The 20,843-nt window shown below is 42.6% G+C and overlaps 2 protein-coding genes across 3 annotated transcripts in view; one reads left to right on the forward strand and one right to left on the reverse strand.

The window, feature by feature from the left end:
* LOC118406756 (N-acylneuraminate cytidylyltransferase-like) lies at window positions 1–11,960 on the forward strand. 2 transcript variants are annotated; one of them, XM_035807064.1, is made up of 10 exons: window positions 1–335; window positions 2,141–2,283; window positions 3,353–3,505; window positions 4,075–4,205; window positions 5,319–5,444; window positions 7,326–7,375; window positions 7,536–7,716; window positions 8,385–8,468; window positions 9,004–9,073; window positions 10,448–11,960. In XM_035807064.1, the coding sequence occupies exons 1-10, from the start codon at window positions 142–144 to the stop codon at window positions 10,645–10,647; spliced, it is 1,332 nt and encodes a 443-aa protein (XP_035662957.1). In that variant the 5' UTR covers window positions 1–141; the 3' UTR covers window positions 10,648–11,960. The 2 variants fall into 2 exon arrangements, with proteins under 2 accessions (XP_035662957.1, XP_035662958.1); XM_035807065.1 differs by lacking the exon at window positions 7,326–7,375 and having other exon boundaries at window positions 3–335; window positions 7,576–7,716.
* Window positions 11,961–13,081: 1,121 nt separating this feature from the next.
* Window positions 13,082–20,843, reverse strand: part of LOC118406755 (NADH-ubiquinone oxidoreductase 75 kDa subunit, mitochondrial-like) — a 9,481-nt gene continuing 1,719 nt past the window's right edge. The window contains exons 2-8 of the mRNA XM_035807063.1: window positions 18,935–19,052; window positions 17,993–18,178; window positions 17,560–17,719; window positions 16,311–16,374; window positions 15,464–15,645; window positions 14,789–15,101; window positions 13,082–14,476 (exon numbers count right to left, since the gene is read on the reverse strand). Coding sequence (XP_035662956.1) covers window positions 13,409–14,476; window positions 14,789–15,101; window positions 15,464–15,645; window positions 16,311–16,374; window positions 17,560–17,719; window positions 17,993–18,178; window positions 18,935–19,052 — 2,091 coding nt within the window. The 3' untranslated portion in view covers window positions 13,082–13,408. The remainder of the gene's footprint in view (window positions 14,477–14,788; window positions 15,102–15,463; window positions 15,646–16,310; window positions 16,375–17,559; window positions 17,720–17,992; window positions 18,179–18,934; window positions 19,053–20,843) is intronic.

Here is a 20,843-nt window from a genome sequence, read left to right on the forward strand (position 1 = left end):
TGGTGTTTAGTGTTTGCTAACCCTGGGTACGAGATTGGGTTCAGCTGAGGTGTAAACTGTTCCAGCTGTAAACCGTGCCATTTGTGTCCTGTTTCTGTCCGGATTTCGCCTTTTTGTGCCAAACCCTGTCCCAGATCTGTAATGGACGGGGACTGTGCCACCACAGAGGACCTGTGTATGCAGCGGTTCGGGAAGAAAAAGCCGCACCGGGCGTGCTTGGTGCTGGCTCGGGGAGGAAGCAAGGGAATCCCGCTGAAAAACATCAAGCCTCTGGCGGGCACGCCGCTGGTGGGCTGGGTCCTGCGGGCTGCTATCGACTCCGAGGCGTTCGACAGGTAAAACATAGCAGATATCCACAGTAACGTTAGCCTGGTTCTGTTGTGGTGACGTGGACATGTTTGGTGTGTTTACTCAGCACGGGAAGTGGCCGGATCTACGCTGCTTTGTAAGCTGCAGATACAAGCAGATACGGGGCTGAAGATTTTGGGGTTTACGGAAAAGCCTGGGCCCAGCAGGTTAGCCTGCAGGGTAGCCAGCCTACCCTTTTTTGGGCCCCAAGGGTAGACATGGGGGTTGCCATTCTACCCTTTCAGAGGCCCTTAATTGATGGGGTTTGGGCCCCCAATGGAAATTCCTTGAAGAAAAACTGTGTCAATCACTCTCTCAATGGTAATCCCAGCTGTGGGTGGACTGGATGGAACGCGACGGCTAATCATATTAATGGGGGCCCTAATGCCCTTTTGCGTAGAGTGTAATCGGCCGTTTTAATTCAACGTAGAGCATAATCAGTGCATTTTGCGAAGGGCGTAATTTAATAATACTTAATGCGTTGGAGCTGCCCGGAATTGAACCGAAAAACGTAATGGATGAATTGTGCATATAGCGTAATCAAACCTGCCCTAACCATTGCCCCAAGTCCCTTCAAAATGCAGGAAATTGCGTTTCAGAGGGTCGAGATTTGAAAAGATGTTGGGGCATCACCCTCAAATACTTAAACTGTATTTTCAATAGAAATGGCAGTATAGATTCGTCGATGAAGGATAGACAGCCAGGTAATAAGATATGCCAAAAACAGTTACTCCAGCAAAATCATATCCAGTTGCTTGTTTTTAATTGAGTAACTTTTGGCGGCATTAAGTATTGCCTAGTCTGTGATAAAAAGTTACCCTTCAAATGCAGGAAATAACGTTTCAGAGGGTCAAGATTGCAAAAATTTTCCCGGGGAGCATGGTAGTCATTTACTCATAATGATCTGCAGCAGCCCACTGATAAAACTTATGTTGAAATACCAGCGATCATTGTTATCAATATAATCATTTAGTTACATCTGGGGTATTCGATGATGATCTGCGGACGCTGGATGTCAGCAGAATTTGCATTATTGATGATTATTTCAATTAGCAGATCAAATTACTGATCAACATGTAAATCAATCTTTTTGCCTGCCTCAACTTCGCTGTAACATCACCACGATTGCTTGTACTACAAGTCAGAAAGGCAGGCAGAAAACATTATTCTACCCATTATCTGCTTGGTTACCAGTAGATAAGGTGCTTTTGTACACCAGAGAGCCTGCAGGTCCCTTGTCTATATAGTGTACAGGTGTCCCCATGGCGCAATCGGTAACGCAACCCAGCCGCTTGCCCATATAATAATAGTCATCTGATGTATTTTGCCAGCCAGTAGGTACCCAGTGAGTAATGAGGCTGTTTAACGTGATCGAGGCATGGATCTAATTCTGTGGATCTGTGCACCTAATTTTGATCCAAAGGACATGTTATAAGGGACGCATTCATCATGTTGGATGGTGACATATATTGCATTGCCTTCCTGAATTTCACATATGTTGGCAATCCTGCTGAATTGTTGGGACCATACTAGGGTTGCATAACGGCTCTGTGTCCAGGTACCAGCATTTCCAAACATTGTTCATACTCTGATATACAATTGATATTGATACTAACGTGGATTAAAAAGGCCCTGTCTGATTCCCTACTACCTCAGTGCTGATACTTTTGTCTGTTGGACTGCAGTGAAAGCTTTGAAATGCATTATGTGTAAATGGCTGTCAACAGTATGCCCATGACTTGATACAAATATATATCTTCAGTATTGTTGAACATGTGCCTGTGTGTTGCAGTGTGTGGGTGTCGACTGACCACGATGAGATAGCTGCGGTGTCGCGGGAGTTCGGAGCCCAGGTGCACAGACGCAGCCCGGAGGTCTCGCGTGATGCGTCCACTTCCCTGGAGACGATACAGGAGTTCATCAGGGCGCATCCAGGTCTGTGGAACTTTACGATTAGGCCTCGGAAAAAAATTATGTGTTTCCTGTTTTAGCCCAGAAAATATAAGGGTCGGTAGGTAGGGATTATCTTTTTTTTTCTTGTAATTTTTTTTAGGCTGGCCAAAACCCTTAGTGAGACATATTACAATACAGTTGAACAAAGTAAACTGCAATGCATGAGGACACTAATGTCATGTCTTCAATGTGAAACTTTAATTTTGTCCATAATAGATACATAAATATATCCTTCATTAGATAGGACAAGCAGTGTTTTTACTTCAATAGGAAGCAGACTGAATAAAACTTCTAACTGGAAACTAAGTAAGTGACTAAGTGACTCCAATGCCCACCCAAAAAAAAGGCTAGGGTTGGCAGGTTTTCTAAGGTAGGTAGGGAAACAGGAAACACAACATTTTTTCCTAGGCCTTACTGTAATTCTTGACATTTTTACTGTAATACAGAGGGAACACTAGAAGGAATAACAAAGAACAATGGACTATGCAACCAATTAGGCATGGACAGCATGTATACTTAACTGATTAGTTTGTCAGTGTTACCCAGTTTGTACTTGCAATTCTATGACAAGACAATTATTGATTATGTAAAGTACTAAACACACATGTGGCATACAAAATGTTTTAAAAAACAAAAGAGTTTTAGTTGTATAGGCACCTGGCATGATAAATGATATAGATACTTGATAAAACAAACAAATATGGATCATACCAATAGCTACTTAGTCAACAAACCAGGTTGGCTAGTTGTTCAGCTTCAAGTAATGAATTTTGAACTTCTACTGCATGTATGACTAGAAAATAGACATTATCCTCGCTGGTAAATCCAAAGCCTCCTGGCACTGTCCTACTGAGTTTGGACACTAGTGCTGGCTGACCAGTATTGCTATTTTCAATACCGATGTAACAAAGTAGTATTATTGTCTTGTTTATCTGTGTTTGCATCAGTCAGTCTGTGTGTGTGTGTGTGCCAATGTGTCTATGTGTAGGACTGAAGGGGTTACAAAGCAGTATGGGTAAGGGTGTGAAGTTTTCCCTTGTGTGCTCCCCAGAGGTGGATATCTTCGGTAACGTCCAGGCCACGGCGCCGTGTGTCCACCCGTTCCACCTGCGGAAGGCCATGAAGGCCATGACTGAGGACGGGTTTGACTCCCTGTTTGCCGTGGTGAGAAGACATGCCTTCAGGTGGAAGGAAGTCAAAGAAGGTGAGCGTGTCTCTAGTACTGTTGTCTCCAGCTTGAATTTTTCATTGTTAAATCTGTCATTTTAAGCTCACAAAAATAAGATACATCACGTCATGTCTGTCACAAGATGCAAATTCCTGTCCTTAGATGGATCTATCTAGCAATATCCTCAGTCAGCCATCCTCACGTTTTAAGTAAAGGCCATGCCTGTCCAATCCTATGTGTTATTTCCCATCTTTCTGTGTTCCTCATTGCTGTGAACAGACTTTGTCTTCTGATGTCGTTTTGAAAAATAAGGCCACTTAAGGCAAACACTTTGTACCAGTCATAGGGTTCTGTAGCCTAACTATTCTCTGTCGGGTAAAGTAGGTGTGACTTTAACATTTATGATAAGAGTTTAGAAATTTTTGGCAATGCATCAGTCAGTAGTGAGCCAAAGTGCTTATGATATGGCTGAAAGTTGTAATTACGTAGCTTCAGTCTACTGGTACAATGTGTGGTCAAATACTTACTTCAATGTGGTCGCATTTGTACAGTTCCGGATATGTGTTTTGTGAAACTTCAGTAGCTCAGTTGATTTATTTCCCCAGGTGAGGTGACAGCGCCATTGAACCTGAACCCCGAGAAGAGACCCAGGAGACAGGACTGGGACGGCGAACTGATTGAGAACGGATCCTTCTACTTCTGCACTACTGCCCTGGTGCAGAAAGGCTTACTACAGGTCTGTAACTAATTCTGTACTACAGTCCTGGTGCAGAAAGGCTTACTACAGGTCTGTAGCTACTTCTGCACTACAGCCCTGGTGCAGAAAGGCTTACTACAGGTCTGTAACTACTTCTGCACTACAGGCCTGGTGCAGAAAGGCTTACTACAGGTCTGTAACTACTTCTGCACTACAGCCCTGGTGCAGAAAGGCTTATTACAGGTCTGTAACTACTTCTGCACTACAGCCCTGGTGCAGAAAGGCTTACTACAGGTCTGTAACTACTTCTGTACTACAGCCCTGGTGCAGAAAGGCTTACTACAGCAGTACAGGTCTGTAAGTACAGGTCTGTAAGTACTTCTGCACTACAGCCCTGGTGCAGAAAGGCTTACTACAGCAGTACAGGTCTGTAACTACTTCTGCACTACAGCCCTGGTGCAGAAAGGCTTACTACAGGTCTGTAACTACTTCTGTACTACAGCCTGGTGCAGAAAGGCTTACTACAGGTCTGTAACTACTTCTGTACTACAGCCCTGGTGCAGAAAGGCTTACTACAGGTCTGTAGCTACTTCTGTACTACATCCTGGTGCAGAAAGGCTAACTACAGGTCTGTAGGCACCAACTTACCTCAGAAAATGGAAATACATACAAAATACAGATTCTATATTTATTTTATTTATTGGTTTGGCTGTTCAGTACTCACAGCAAGAGCTGCCCAACTAGGCTGACTGTTACAAATAAAGGGCAAGCCCTGCTGACAAAGACAAAACAGGAATTGAAAAAAAAAAGACATAGTGTTTTATCATTTACCAATTATATACCAGCATTGATTTTGTTACATTGAGTAATATATATCTTGGAATCTTGACATATGTCTTTAAGACTGCATTTTTCGTCTTACTGTGATGGGGCACTGACATTTCTGTCGTGTTGCTATTATGATATTTTATCAACATCGAAAATTTTCATTTTCCACATGCTGTGTTGTTCTCTCAAAATTAAATGAGTTAACAGTATTTTGTGCTTCAAGAGCAAGTCTACAGCACTTCTGAAGTCTGTAGAATGATCACTTATGGGTGCAAACTTAAATATAGTCCAAAACTTTAATATTCCAAATTTCTTCTTGCCCAGGGTGGGAAGGTGGGATATCTGGAGATGGCAGCGGAGTACAGTGTGGACATCGACATCGACATTGATTGGCCAATTGCAGAGCAGCGCGTTTTGAGGTTCGGTTACTTTGGTAAAGAAAAGAGGCAGGCAAGTACAAGTTCTATAGAAAAATTGCTAACACTTTACTTCCAACACTGAATTGAACTACAGGGACTTACCCTTCTACATTTTCAGTCAATCTCCATCGACCTTGTTCACAGAATGATCATTTCTATCTCCCAGTAGTGACGTCAGAAACACACCACTTTTGCAGGAGGGGGTCATAAGTACTGAAAGTCTGCAAAAGTGGCATGTTTCTGACGTCACTGCTGGAGACAGAAAGGGTCAGTCTCACTCTGTGAACAAGGTCGACGGAGATTGACCAAAAACGTAGAGGGATAAGTCCCTATAGTTTAATTCAGTGTTGGAAGTAAAGTGTTAGCAATTTTTCTAATGTATTCTACCAACACAGATGAACTTTCATGCTCAAGTACAAGTTCCGCTATGGTGGAAGATGCATGTAACTTTGCAGCAGCATTTCTGGATCCTAACATAGAGACCAAAGAGGTTAGATATGCATGGACTAGTGAAGTCTGATGTGATTACTGAAATGGATTTAAGTTTACAGGGATTTGATTTCACAGTGTTTCCTATGGTTTGGACTTTACAGTGACTGTCGCTTTTGTGATTATCTGTCACTGATCCAAACATATCCAGTACTACGGTACCATAAATGTGTATTCAATGTTTGAAGACCTGATCTATCTTCAGTTGTGCGTTGTTAAAATTTGTGCATGATCACCGTGACAAATGCCTCCAAATATAACGGAAGGTGCCGCAACTTCGGACGTAAATTTACCAGTTCGACATCGTATTGTAACAGTGTCAGTTGTCTGAAAACTGTTGCGTTTTGACTATTGATAAATGAGAGTGTTGGTGTTTGGGGATTTTCCGTTCGGGAGTTTATTTTACATCGTCCATGCACAATTTACACCATGAATCTCAGCCGGTAAAAACAGAAAAATGTTGTTATAAATATAACGTTCCATATTGTTCCATTCTAAATAGGTACCGTAACTTCGGCATACAAATACCTCTGTCTTTCCTTGACTTGTTTGAACGATTTTGAAAAAACAGAAGGAAGAATTTTGTCTCAACTAACTTCAACTTCCTCTGATACGTATTCTTTGACGGTGCGTACGTCTTCGCGATGCAAGTCTCGCTGTAACTTAGCGATTGTTTACGCCGCTCGTTGCATTCCAAGTCACGTCAACGTATACGATCTGTTGCTTCGTTTGGTAATCAGAGTAAATACTTCATTTTACACCAATGGCCTTTACGTATGAGCGCACAAAATGCCACAAATTTGTCACAAGAATGCCGAAAAGTGTCGGCAAGCATGGTGACCCCGGAAACAGATATGATGACCTCGGCACCGCATGTGATCTCAAAACACTTGGCAAATCCATCAATTAGTTCAATGCAACGGCATTAATATATTTTTTCACCACATCCTCGATTTTTTTTTGACCGCTAGCTGTATTTTACTTGGTTTATTTTTGGACAAGCAATGAGAAATTCGCTTTCAACTGTGTTGGTGTTATGATGCATTCAGCGATTTACATACTGTCAGATCGGGCGGGCCGCGCACTGACTTCAAAGCCTGTCGCAAACTTTATGGGAGTGTAAGGTTTCATGCAGACATGAGTTTGCTACATCAATGATCCCCGGCGCGTGTCGGCTTGTTTTTCGTTAGCCGACCACTGGGAATTTTTCAAACTCAAGTTTATATGACGTGCCTCAAGCTAGATTAAATGCTATTTTACCGTTTTGCGAGCCCTACTTGACTTCTGTACAGCGCGACCAGAGGTGCCCGCACCCGCACTGTTGTAGGTAAATAATTTTCGAACCGCGGTCAGTGGATGACCGTGACGTAACTTGGGGAGGGCGTTCGACGCCACGATTACTTCATAATGTGTTTTTGTGCAGGCTCCATGTCTGGTGGTGGTGAGTGCTGAAGGTGCGCTGACCGAGCTCAGGTTCATCTCCATTGTTGTAACTAAGAGTGTTTTTGTGTAGGCTCCATGTCTGGTGGTGGTGAGTGCTGACCGAGGCTCAGGTTCATCTCCATTGTTGTAACTAAGAGTGTTTTTGTGTAGGCTCCATGTCTGGTGGTGGTGAGTGCTGACCGAGGCTCAGGTTCATCTCCATTGTTGTAACTAAGAGTGTTTTTGTGCAGGCTCCATGTCTGGTGGTGGTGAGTGCTGAAGGTGCGCTGACTGAGGCTCAGGTTCATCTCTCGCCAACCGGCGAGGAGTTTCGCTCCTTCAACGTCCACGACATCAACGGTATGAAACAGCTGGCCAATAGGGGTGTGGAGGTAAGGTGTGGTGCATGGTGGGATAGAAAGACCAGTATGTGTCTAAGCCATATCATGGTCAAAGTTCAGAGAAACGAATTTGGACATTTAAACAACATTTATAGTACACAGGCCTTGCATGTTTTTGCACGGGTGTGCATAGCGTTTTGGGTATTTGTAATGTCTTCCAACTCTCTGTCTTTTTACATGTACAGTGGTATACTGTGTTATACATTATTTCTGCAGTTCAGTGTAACGTTTGTTATACAAAAATTGTATTAATCTAATGAGTGATTGCAGTTTACATGTAGCTGATGTTCAAATGTAAAGAGTTTGTTGCCTTGAATTTCACACTTTTGTGGGGTAGAACATGTGTTGAGATTAGGAATAATTACACATTCATTTCCCTTATCATTTCATTCTACTTGTGTTTTTCAGTCATATTATGTTAATAGAACAAAAAAGTGCTTTTTTTCAAGCACTTGTTTAACTTGTAACAACAACAAAGGTTTTGTTACTTTTTTGACCCTTGAATATTTAGAATAGCCTGTACACTATTGTACAATCACCCACAGTCCAAGGTGCACAGCTCTAATGCTGGGTGCACAATTGTACTTGTAATTGTACAGAAAGTGCAGAATTATGTAGTCACATGATTGTAAACATCCCATCATGGCACCTGTCTGCAGGTGAGAATCATCTCGGAGGATGAGAGTCAGGTCCATCGCCAACTGGCTGCCAAGATTGGCTGTAAACTGGAGGAAGGCTGTGAGGTGGACACACATTTTTTTATTTTTTTATTTGTTGTCATTTTAAAGTACATATTAAGTAATGTGATGTCTCATCCTCACATTGTTATCCCTTTTTGTTGGATTTGAATAGTACATTATTAAAGTTGATATCATGATCAGGGCTCGAAATACTTTTTTCTGCATACCTTCACTGGTGCAGGTGGCATTGAAAATTTTCTGCACCCGACAAATTTTACCTGCACCACTCTGAATTTAAGAAGTATGGATCATACTAAAATCGTTCAGGAACTATACTTAATAGGTGGTAACAGTCAATGCAGCTAATAACAATCCACATGCACCTACACCATAGGATATTCATGTATAAAACCTAGTTCATGGACCAGTGCAGGTTAGGTGCAGGTAGACACCAGAAATACCTGCACAGCTTTAACTTTACCTGCATATGCAGGTGGTATTTTGAGCCCTGATGATAATTTGGGCCTCTAATGAAGTTGCCCAGTCTCGTCTCCTTGCTAACTGTTGGTTTGACTTGTCTTGTGATGTTGTATGACAGGACAAGCTGGCCATTGTGGACTCATGGAGGAAGGACCTTGGTCTGGACTGGCTGCAAGTGGCATATATAGGTATGTAATCCTTGCCACAAGCTTTAAATCAATGAATATGATCTATTTTTAATTGAGGTATAACAAAATCAAAAAAGAAAGAAAACTAGACAAGAGGGACAAGAGGTTTTTTAACTGTTTTCATTTTTTTTATAACATTTCAAAGAACATACAAAAGAAGAAGAAAAGAAAAAGGGATGTGTCAAGCTACCCACGACAGGTTACCTGTCCGCCGAGCTCCCACCAACCCACTCTTGCCAACTTGACACATCCAAATAAGAAAGACATACAAAACGTACAAGACAGACAGTTCATACCAGTAGACTGATACGACTACAGGGAAGCAGGGGATTAAAACCGCAGGCGCAGTTTTCCCCCCGTCGCATAATAAGATCAGCAAAAAATTAATGCCATCTTAGGGCGGGTACCATCTTTGGGCACCTCCCATTAATCATACATGTCATTAAAGGGGCATTCCACTCCAGAAATGAGTATTATTATTCCTCAGAGAATAAATAATTATGTTTGAATCAAGTTTGTTTGGTCAAATTTACCACAAGCCTAAGCTTAAACGCAGAGGGAACATTGTAGCAAACGAGTTCTTGAATTCCCCTGAGGACCCTTCCAATGCATTGTGCGCTGCTAACGGAGGACGTGGCTTTGACCATGGGAACAGGTACCGGTTAGTACTAGTATAGATTTCGATACTATGATGTTTTAGGTCACTTTTTGAGTAGACTGTATGTGTGTGCGCAAATGTCAGAACGTTTGTGGGTCATTCTGTAGTAATTTGTTAATGTATAAAAGTAGCCTTTTTAGAGAAGAATGATCCACAAAAGTGACCACATCTCTGGATTCCAAGAACCGCTGAGCTTCAAACTTTGTGTGTTCCTTCCTAAATGTCCGATAGCCACCCTACCACTCTCGTTCGCTCAGCGGTTCTACCGTTAACGAGAAATTGTGCCCAACGTCGGCCACACAAGCAGTTTTGGCGCCACCATTTTACGTTGACCGACGTTCAACTCCTTATAGTTAAGTGGCCAAATATCCCCATCCCAAGATGATATAGTCTTCAAACTTTTTTTTTTGTATTTCCCTACATGTGTGATTATCACTTGACTGCTTTGTCAAGCTTATCCCGACTACCGTTAGCGAGAAGGTGTGACGGAAGTCGCGAACTCATATACGGCGCAAAACATTAGAAGCGGGTCCGCATGGGGGTGCTCTAATTTAGAAAAGAATATTGTCTAAAAAACAAATCAGGTAACTAAGTCTTTGCAAAAAGTCGAGTGCATTTGTATCCCAAAAAATATCATCTATCAGAAAATAACACTCGCTTCTGGAGTGGAATGCCCCTTTAACCAACATGGCTCATGCTGATGTTGTTGTTTCCAGGGAGTGATGCCAGTGACTCCGAGTGCATCAAGAAGGCAGGGGTGAACGGCTGCCCGCTGGACGCTCAGTATCCCGCCAAGAACTACTCGCGCTTCGTGTCCAAGAGGCGCGGCGGCCAGGGGGCAATCCGCGAGTTCTGCGAGCACGTGGAAATTACAATCGAGAAAGCAAATAATGAGAATAAGCCAAGACCAGAATAGATGTGTGAATTTGCATCTTTGTATTGTTAAGTTTGCAATAGCCTGGACTAAAAGTAAGGTAGTCTTCTTCTCAAATTGATTAAAATATGCATTTCTCTCAAACTCATTTTTTGCTGAAGAATAGTGCAGGCCTGTGTTGATGTCTACCTGTATATGGCCTGCAATGGGCCTTGTATTAGGCACATTAGTCTTGAGATTGTTCTTATTACTGCACTTATCTTTTCCAACTGTGAAATGGTAAACAAAGTATTGAAATCAAAGGTTTCTAGTGCAATATCCTACAGGTTCTGTAGAATAAACTTCTCAATGGTGTAAGATCCACCTTTTTGATGGACACCTTCTTCATGAAAGTACACGTACCTCATCATCTTTCTACAAACTTTTTTATACCACAAATGGTGGTACTACCTGTACATTGAGAAATTGGAATAAGTTTGTTCAGCTTACTTTTCTATCTCTGTCATAGGTGTCAATTCATAGCTAAAGTTCCTACATAACAAACTGGTGTATCTGCATGAAAAAGGCAAAAATACAGTAAGAACTGTAAAATAGCAAAAATGAGTGTGTGGGGTTTCTTAATATGTCTTTATTATGCCTCTGATGGGAACTTCTGGTTCATGTATGTTTATTACTATGAACCACTCTACTGTACCATTCATTTTCTAGTTTTATGAGTCCCATACATGTAAGCCAGTACTGGTTTCTTTGATATATATCATACCATTGTTCCCATCCCAGTGGAGCTGATTAAGGCCACAGAGATGTACAAGTAGGTTGTATTCAACTTGAATAGACCTCTTCAGGTGACAATGATTCAAAAGTGTCATGTTGACTTTTTGTCTTAGCAGCAAGCATATAAGACTAACTACTGTAATGTAGTCTGCTCATGTTTCCTGTCAAAACCTTGTGTACTACAATAAGCACTATCCATGTAACTACTATATAGTGCTCATATAGACATTGTGTAGCATCCTGTGCCATTGTATGTATAGAACTGATAATATTCTATGATAGCAAATTTCAAACATGCTCAGTAATTAAAGATCACTTCAAATTGATTAATTTTAAATTCTACTCCCTTAATTTACTCTACCTTTGTAGATTATTTTAGAATCCTGGTACTTGTTTCTGAATTTTGTAGCAATTTCCTCTGTGTGGAAAATTTAGTAATACCGAGTAAATTTTATGGAAAGTTAAAATATGATGTACAACATATTCCTGTATATGCTACTATGATCCATTTTAAAATCAATTAGGCCATTGTACAATACTTACATCTCTTGCATAATAAATGCTTGCATTACCTATTGATATGACCTTGCTTATATTTTGTCTGTGTTGCGTACATGTGCTGCACATGTAAAGTTTAGATGGGAGTCAATCGCAAAAGCAGCTATTATTCTCTAAAAGCCCATTCTTATGAAAACAAAATGAACCAGATTTGTGAAGTTTTACCACAGACTAACATGGAAATGAACCATCTGTAATCCAGTAACTGGTTAGTTCCCCTATGGAGAGACCATTGTGTGATCTAACTACGAGTTCCTAGGTGGTTACTTTAGATTCGTGGGAGGGATTTCAAGCTTTGTTGAAGTATCTGCCTGACAAACTGATTGTTAAATCAGTTGAACCTAAATCTAAGGGACAAGAACACTTCAGAACAGCATTATCCAAGTGTGGATACAAACCTTGGGCCACAAATCTTAAGCAACCACCTAGGAACTCTGTTGGACAGGGTCCTACACCTTAAAGAGACACACCCACTAAAGGCCGTCAAAGCTGGCATTACGATTTGGCAAGACAACTTGAACTTGCTCAATAAAATTTGTTCTGTGCTCCTCCATTCTCTAATTACTGTAATTGCATTTGAAATTGCAGGCAAGTACTTTTCCGCGAAGGAAAAAATATTTGCTGTGGTTTGAAGTTCTTGGCAGCCAGTCAGAAACCACACAGCTACTTGGGTCCTACAGACGGTAATAACTGTTGCTTTTGGCAGTGCAGTTCTTTCATAATCATTAAATGTCAGTGTCTCTGATCCAATTGTATCTGCCCAGTGGAAAGATTTATTCAACTTCTATTAATTTACAGTATGGTTAAAATGTACGAAAATTGGTGCATGCAGATGTCAAATGTTGTCAGTCATATAATCAAATCCACATGGCCTTACAAGCCAACTCTCCTGAGCTGGAACTTGAGATTCTCTACCGCTGCAGGGGCTGCACAGTTCCAGGTTTTTATAAATCAGTTAGATGCAATTCTTCTGTTCCCTCAAACTGCTCTGTTCTGTGGCTGGCAACCTGGCCTGGTTTGGGCTTACCTCAGTCGGACAATCCTTGCACAGGATAGACTCTGGTAAGATTCTAAATTCTACAATAAAAGTGCATGTGGTTGTATCAATTATATTAATTAAGCAATAAGTACAACACAAGTTTCAGATGTTGAACACAACTTTATTGTCACAAGACTACTGAACACAGCTGTAACTGCTTATTGTCATTCATCCTAATCGTTATGTAACTGATAATGTGGAGGTAAGGAAAGCTTTGGCTCTTATCTGCTATCCATACATGTGCATGTAGCTGGTGGGTAAAGGAACTTCTAATGTTTGATTTACTTTTGCGGCACTCTTTGTTTACTTTTTACTGTATCAGTACATTTTCATACCATTTCAACAAATCAGATAATGTTAAGATTTGATATTCTTCTGTATTTTTTTGTAACCTGCCACTATATGAAACAGCATGACACACTGAAGTCAACACTAATATTCCGTATGCTTGCTATCCTGCTCCTGGGAGGCAGCCTTGGCACACTTGGCCATGGTCTGGGAGGCTCGACTGATAGAATCTGTCATAAAGAAGTCCTTAAGTTCCTGCAGACTTGGCTGCAGTGGTGATGCGCTGATTTTCCCCTCCACTAAGTTAGCCAGCTCTTGTGCCTGCTTGAAGTAGTTGGCATCCTCGACGTCTCCGTACCGGACCAGGTTTGGCGAAACCTCTCGCAGCCTTCCTCGTACTTCATCCAGTGTATCGTAGGGCAGCGTGAGGCCGGCGAGCTCGGACAGCGCACGGAGAACCTTCCAGTCGTCCCTGGACATCCCGGGCGGATTGACGGCCATTCTTGTCTGCTGGGCGCGGCCCTCCGTGTTGACGTACGTGGCCGTTTTCTCCGTGTACGCTGCTCCCGGCAGGACGACATCGGCCACAGGTGCTCCCACGTCACCGTGGTGACCCTGGTAAACAATGAAGCAGTCTTTGGGAAGATCTTCACGCGTGACGGCCCCACCATCTGCACCCAGGAGGAACAGAACCTTGGGAGGGTTAGCTCGGATCGCCTCCACCCCGGCCTTGTAACCAAGATCCAACGCTGCCACCTGGCTGGCCACCCTGTGGAGCACGTTGAGAACACGCCACTCTCCCTCCACCTGATTGGTCACACGCAGCTTCTGCGCCAACGTGCCGACCGCCTTGTGAACCGCCGCCCCATCCTCTCTCTGCAGAGCCTCGCTGCCGATCACCACCATCGGGCGCTTGGCACCTGCGAGAACTTTAGAGTACGGGTGCTTCCCATCGATGAGGTCTTGTAGAACGCTGGGCGACTCCCCGAGGTGGCTGTACTCGTACGTCAGGTCGACTGGAGCGCCAATCACCGCCACTTGGAGCTCGTTGTGCAGCCAGCTTTTGCGAACACGCGTATTGAAGAGCGGAGCCTCAAAGCGTGGGTTTGTACCGACCAGCAGCAAGACATCTGCTTCCTCCACCCCAGCGATGGACGTGTTGAGTAGGTAGTTGGAGCGCAGGTCTGTCCCGGCACCATTCATGGGGAAAATCTGGAACAAACAAAACAAGCATTTACTACACGTGGACATCCCATTCGTTAGGCAGATACTGTAAAATGCAGAAATGTTTCAGGTAGCTTTATGTTCGTGGTTTTCCTGGTGGCCATTCCACCGCGGAAATTTTCCATTATAGTACATGTATGTGACTATGTCACAGTCTATGGCGCCTACCGCAAACTTAAAACTACCACAAACACTCCAGTTTCCAGCTACCGCAAAATTGATCCACGTGAACTTAAATGCATTTACAGTTAAGCAACTCAACATGTTTGCTACATTGTACTGAAGATCAAAAAGACTGACCTCCTCTGTGCAGAGGGCCTCACTGCCCAGTCTGTTCAGTAAGTCCTTCAGGGCAATCAGGGACTCTGCATCCGCCTGGCCCCCCACCACAGCCCCCACCTCTTCCCCTCGCACCCCGTGGAGTTTCTCTGCAGTCCTCAGTAGTGCGTCCTCCCACGTGCACGGCGCCAGGTTCCCGCTCTCGTCCTTCATCATGGGCTGGGTCAGGCGCTGGCGCTTCAGCCCGTCGTACGCAAACCGTGTTTTGTCTGATATCCACTCCTCGTTGATGTCCTCATGTAGGCGAGGCAGTATCCGCATCACTTCACCAGACCTGAGCCAACAGAATCAGTGTGTGTCAGGAAAAATCTTACTCATCAGGGCAAAGGGGAGTCAGTCAGCAACCTCATTCTCTAAACACGAGGCACAGATATAGACCTCCACAAACTTGTTGGGACCTACTAGCCAGGAGTTTAAGGGTACAGGTTCAGGACATACACAACAACATGAAAGCTGCTTGTTGGAGCAGAGCAGATCTGATCAAGGCAAGCAGACAACATGATTATGATAAGTGCACACAATTCACACTAACAACTAACATAGACATGCAGTAATAACATACATACGACATAAGTGCAAACACAAACACAATAATTACTGTGCCTATGTTGGGTTCAAGATTGGCCTTTTACTCACCTGGTACTGACTACAATGTTGCTCCCCACGGCGTCCATCACATCAATAGTTTCTGTCTTCCTGGTTTCCCACGGTCTGGCTGTGAAGGCGTATGGCTTGGACGTCAGCGCACCGACCGGACACAGGTCGATGACGTTTCCTGACATCTCAGACTTAAACAGCTTCTCAACATACGTGCCAACCTAATCAAAAGACAACCAAATGTCAAACTTAACAGGTGTCACTTTGAAAAAAGAACAAATTTTCAGTGCAGCACCTTGTAGATTCTATGTACACTGTGCACGTGTAAGTGTGAGTGTGTGTGTCTGTGTGTGTGTGCGTGTGTGTGTGTGTGCAGTGTGTGTGTGCATGTGTGTGAGACTATGTGTGCGTGTGTCTGTGTGCGTGTTTGTGTGTGGTGTGTGTATCTGTGTGTCTGTGTTTCCACATATTTGTGATATTTGGTATGTGTACATGCAAGTCTTATTCTACATGTTGCAAAATCTTACAACAGGTAAAATATAAGAGGGTGTATGGGGCAATTTTTGGGACAATTTAGATACAACAAAGCCTGCATTACATTTTTTTAATCCATAAAGGCCACATACATCAAGATAACTAACATTTTGAATGAAACCTTTATCCGAAGAAATACAGATGCCCATCATTCACTACTACTCATGTATTACTGCACATACAGGTAATTGTGGACGCAAATCTATAATATTTGTACTAGTAATTTCTCCTACATTCACCTACATCTACATATATATGTTGTAATTTCAATAAAAATCACAGTGGTTTTATACACTGTTCCAAGAGAAAGAGGAGAAAGTTTTTGCTGTGTGTTAGTTGAGTGCTATCTCACCTGCATGTCTCCACCACGCCCAGTTGTGCCCAGGTCGTCGACCCCTGCAATCTCACTAGCAAACCTGGCGTACAGCAGGAAAATAAATTTTACTACTAAATAACTAATGGTTTTCATTTTAACTTCTCATCAGTACCATCCAGGTTAGTTTACCGGGGCTCCCATACTGTAAATGCAGAAACTTTCGCGGTGTTTAATGTTCACAGTTAACTTACAACCACCGCAAACATGTTTCCATGGCAGCAACAGACTACAGTGCATGGTGCTACCACAAACTCGTGAAGATGTATTTTACTTTGCATGAATTAACAAAAAGTATGGTATTACTACATATCTTGCTTAACGAGTGTCTGACAAGCCTCTATGGCTGGTCAGTTGTGTGAGTGTGCTGGGAGCATGATATAGTCAGGCTAGTCTAAACACATCTACCCATGGAAAAGTCATGCACATGGAGAAATCACACACAGAACAATCACACCAGCCTGATCAGGCAAGTCGGTAGGGACATGTACTGGGCCAATTGGTACTTTTACTTGTCCATTGGCAAGGCTTGAAATACTACCTGCATATACAGATTAGTGCAGGTAAAATTGGAGCTGTGCAGGTATTTCTGTTGTCTACCTGCACCTAACCTGTAATGGTCCATCAATGTCCTATGATGTATGTGTATATGGATGCATATGGTATAAAAGAATAAAAAGCAAGGGTTCCTTACAGGGCTCTAGCCAGCTCAAAATTTTTTTCCGTCAACCAATTCCAATTGTCGCGAAAACTGCAAAAATCAAGTTAGAAAGACGGAACGGAAAAACGGGTTTTTAATGAGATTATCGTATGCAAAAGGGCACCGACACACATTGTCAACAATCATAACAACAGCAAGACAAACAGTGTGTGGCTTTTACGGCTGTGGACGGCGTCCCCAAGCCGCCTGTAGCTTCCACCAAAGGATTTTTTGTTCGTCAAGGATGAAGGATTGGTTTTAAATTTTTTCCGTCAGACACAGCAAATTTCCGTGAATTGACGGAAAAACGGACGCTGGCTAGAGCCCTGGTTCCTTAACAATTTTAGTATGATCCATACTTCCTAAATTCAGAGTGGCACAGGTAAAATTTGTCTGGTGCAGGTAATTTTCAATGTTACCTGCACAGTGCAGGTATGCAGAAAAAAGTATTTCGAGCCCTGCCACTGGCAATCAGGTGAATGAACTTGTCCAACCCAGGAGCTAGTGACAGTTGATATCTTTCCTTACCTGATACACCTGGTGCAGTGAATACAGCGAGTCATGATGGTCTTGACCAGAGGGCCAATGTTCTTATCCTCCACGGCACGCTTGCCAGTGAAGGAGTTGTCGGTAAAACGACTTCTGTCACTGCCGAAGGTCATGGACTGGTCCTGGAGGTCACACTCTCCTGCAGAGGGCACAACATGTCTTAGTCTCTTACCCATCATGCAACATGATGCACATGTCTTACCCATCATGCAAAAAGATACACGTGTCTGATACAATGCAAAAAGTTACATAACAAAGTGCCTTACCCAGCGCTCGAAATACCCCCTTGTACACTTGCAAATGCAACCACATTTTGCACAAGTACACAATGACATGTCTTCTTTCAACAAAAAAGTGAGACATCTGAGAACCATCTCCCAAATAGTTGTTCCTGCATAATTGTCTCTCTTACCTCCTTGGTCACAAATGGGACAGTCCAGTGGATGATTGACCAATAGGAACTCCATGACTCCTTCGCGTGCCTTCTTGGTCATGTCTGAGTCCGTCTTGATCTTCCAGCCCTTCATGACTGGCATGGCGCATGCCGCAACCGGCTTGGGCGAGCGCTCCACCTCCACCAGACACATTCGGCAGTTACCTGGTCACAGGAACAACAAAGCAATTAGAGATGGCAGACTTCACTTAATTAGCCTTAAAGCTCTATAACCCTTCCAGACCCAGACTAAAATAACAACTCTGAGGATGAATGGTTTGTTATTTGTTTTGTTTTGTTATTCATGTAAGTGAGCCCCCTTAGAAATCAACTCCCAATAAGTTGAAGGGGCTACTCACTTGTCTGGAGATTAATAAATAAATTAAAAAATGGTAACAATGAACTAAATATCTTGGAAATGACACACACACAAACAATGACACACAGACAAGCAAAAAAAAAACAGAAGTTCACTCCCAGTTAGGCGGAGCAATGATTTCTGTGACCACATATTGTGAAATGTTTTCTGTGTAACCATTTTATAATATGTTAATACTCACCCTTGCCCAAGGACAAATGTCTGCATATCTGTACAAACATGTATGCCATTACGTACTGATATAATTATTGACAGAATGCCAGCATTGGCTTTAGCACTGCGTAGGCTATAAAGATTGTGATTTTAGAGGTGGTCCTATATTTGAGGTCACAAGCAACATGACTGGTACCTATCAGGTAGACAGGTACAGTAACTGTTACCACTAGTACACTTCAACAGCTACAACTTATACAAGGTGCAGCCAAATAAGATGTTTCTAAAATCAAGAAGGTAACCATCTTTCCCCATATCTCTAAATAACAAACAATTCTTCTGAAATGGTAAGATGTAGCTATAGCCTTGCAGCAGGCACCAGAACAGACCTGCGATGGACAGCCTGTCATGGTAACAGAAGCGCGGGATCTCCACGCCCACCATGGCTGCTGCCTGCAGCACGGTCGTACCGGGGTCGACAAGAACGCGCTTGTCATCAACAAAAACCTGCAACGATAACGTATGGTTCATTAGATTATTGCGTACACTGAGTTACAGTCTTACTGCATACGCTTTTTAATTCTACCCAGTCCATTGATAGGGGTACTCAGCTTCAAAAGCAAGTGTTAGCTTTATTGGTGATTTGAAAGAGAGTTTGGACATTTACATGTAATTGCAACAACATTCTAATAACCTCCAAAGTACCCTGCAAATAGATCACAGTGAATAAGGTGCAAGTTGCACATATTGATATATTACAAACAACCACTGGACAAACATCACAGTTTGGGTTGGGATGATCTTCAAAATCAATTTACAAATTGTTTCTGGACACTTGATTTATTTGTCAATAAATAACATTAGCAACTTCATTTCAGATTTGCTTTGGGCAAAACTGACTTTCATCTCTGACAATCATCTACTCTAAAAAAAACAATTGTTATAATTCCTCATCAGAGAATAAATAATTACCTCCATGAAATGTCATGGAATGGAGGTTATATTTTCTGTTATGTGTCTCTGTCTGTGTAGATGATTACTCAAGAACGGCTGGATGGATTGCTTTCATACTTGTTGTGTTGGTGGGGTGTGATGAAAGCTCGAATCGATGAGATTTTGGGAGCCGTATCTGTCATTATAATCGATGTAATAATATCAGAAATCACCCCTATATTTGAGATATATTGGTACAGGCATCGTGCTTTATGTGTTTGTTAATGGGCTTAGCTCAAAGCAGATGGTGAGGTGACAGCTGTTAGCAGACGGGGTTGGCGCCAAGTATTCATCTTACAGTTGGTGTAGGGCTGTCAGAGGAAAGTGAGCATCTCGTTTTTGTACCGTGTGAACAGCTGATGTTATGACATATTGGTGGAAAATCAAATCACCATCTGACTAAAGTTGGCCACATCCCTTCTTCTTTCTGAGTTTCCCAACTTCCTCCCACCACACCGCTCTGAGGCACATAGTCGAACCTCAATAATGCTGACAACCTTAGACATTTTAAATGCCAAACATCAAGCTTAAGGAACACCACACTACCATATGCCGTCGACCTCTTAAACGCACATTACACAATTAAGTGTCACAATTTGATAATTACTAATCAGATGGACATCCTCTGTGTCATTAAATAGATACACCACTACTTTCCCATAACATTTATATTATATAACCATTACTCTCAAATACAACCGACTATAAACATACATACCATCCACAAAAAAGCAATAAATATTTCATGGAGGTATGAGGTCCCCGAACTCTAGTTATGCTTGAATCGAGTTTGGTTGGTCAAATTTACCACAAGTTGAATCCTGGACAAAGGGGGAACATTGCAATTTGTAGCAAATGAGTTCTTGACTTCCCAAGGACCTTTCCAATATTGTGCTCTGTCGTGTCAGAAAAAAATTATATTGTAATTTGTATGTTCGAAGTCAGAAATCTAACAGTCTAAGGCGTACAACATACTCTAGTCTTTGTTTGTGTCTGTGTGACAAAATTTCTTGAGAAGGTCAACAGAAGAGCGCCGTGGTTTGTGACGAGTAACCACCGCAGGTCTGACGTCAGTGTTACTGCCCTCCTATAGGACATGAAATGGCCGTCACTCCAGTTACGACGTCAGGACGCACGACTAGTTACAAGGTAACCAACGGGGGGTGGCCATTCCGCCTACTCGCCTCGTACTGGTCAGCAAACATGAGTACCCGTGCCAACCATTCACTCAAGTATCTACAGGACTCGGGGTGTGACCCTGCATTTAGTATGCCATTTACGCCAGGGACATCCCGAGTGGAACAG

Source organism: Branchiostoma floridae, chromosome 19 (assembly GCF_000003815.2).
Source record: "Branchiostoma floridae strain S238N-H82 chromosome 19, Bfl_VNyyK, whole genome shotgun sequence".
In the NCBI taxonomy this organism is placed as follows: domain Eukaryota; kingdom Metazoa; phylum Chordata; class Leptocardii; order Amphioxiformes; family Branchiostomatidae; genus Branchiostoma; species Branchiostoma floridae.

Coding starts and splice junctions, on each gene's coding strand:
- LOC118406756 (XM_035807064.1), top strand. CDS start 142: ATGGACGGGGACTGTGCCACCACAGAGGACCTGTGTATGCAGCGGTTC. Junction 2,284..3,352: donor GTTCATCAGGGCGCATCCAG/GTCTGTGGAACT, acceptor TGTGCTCCCCAG/AGGTGGATATCTTCGGTAAC. Junction 7,376..7,535: donor GGTGCGCTGACCGAGCTCAG/GTTCATCTCCAT, acceptor ACCGAGGCTCAG/GTTCATCTCCATTGTTGTAA.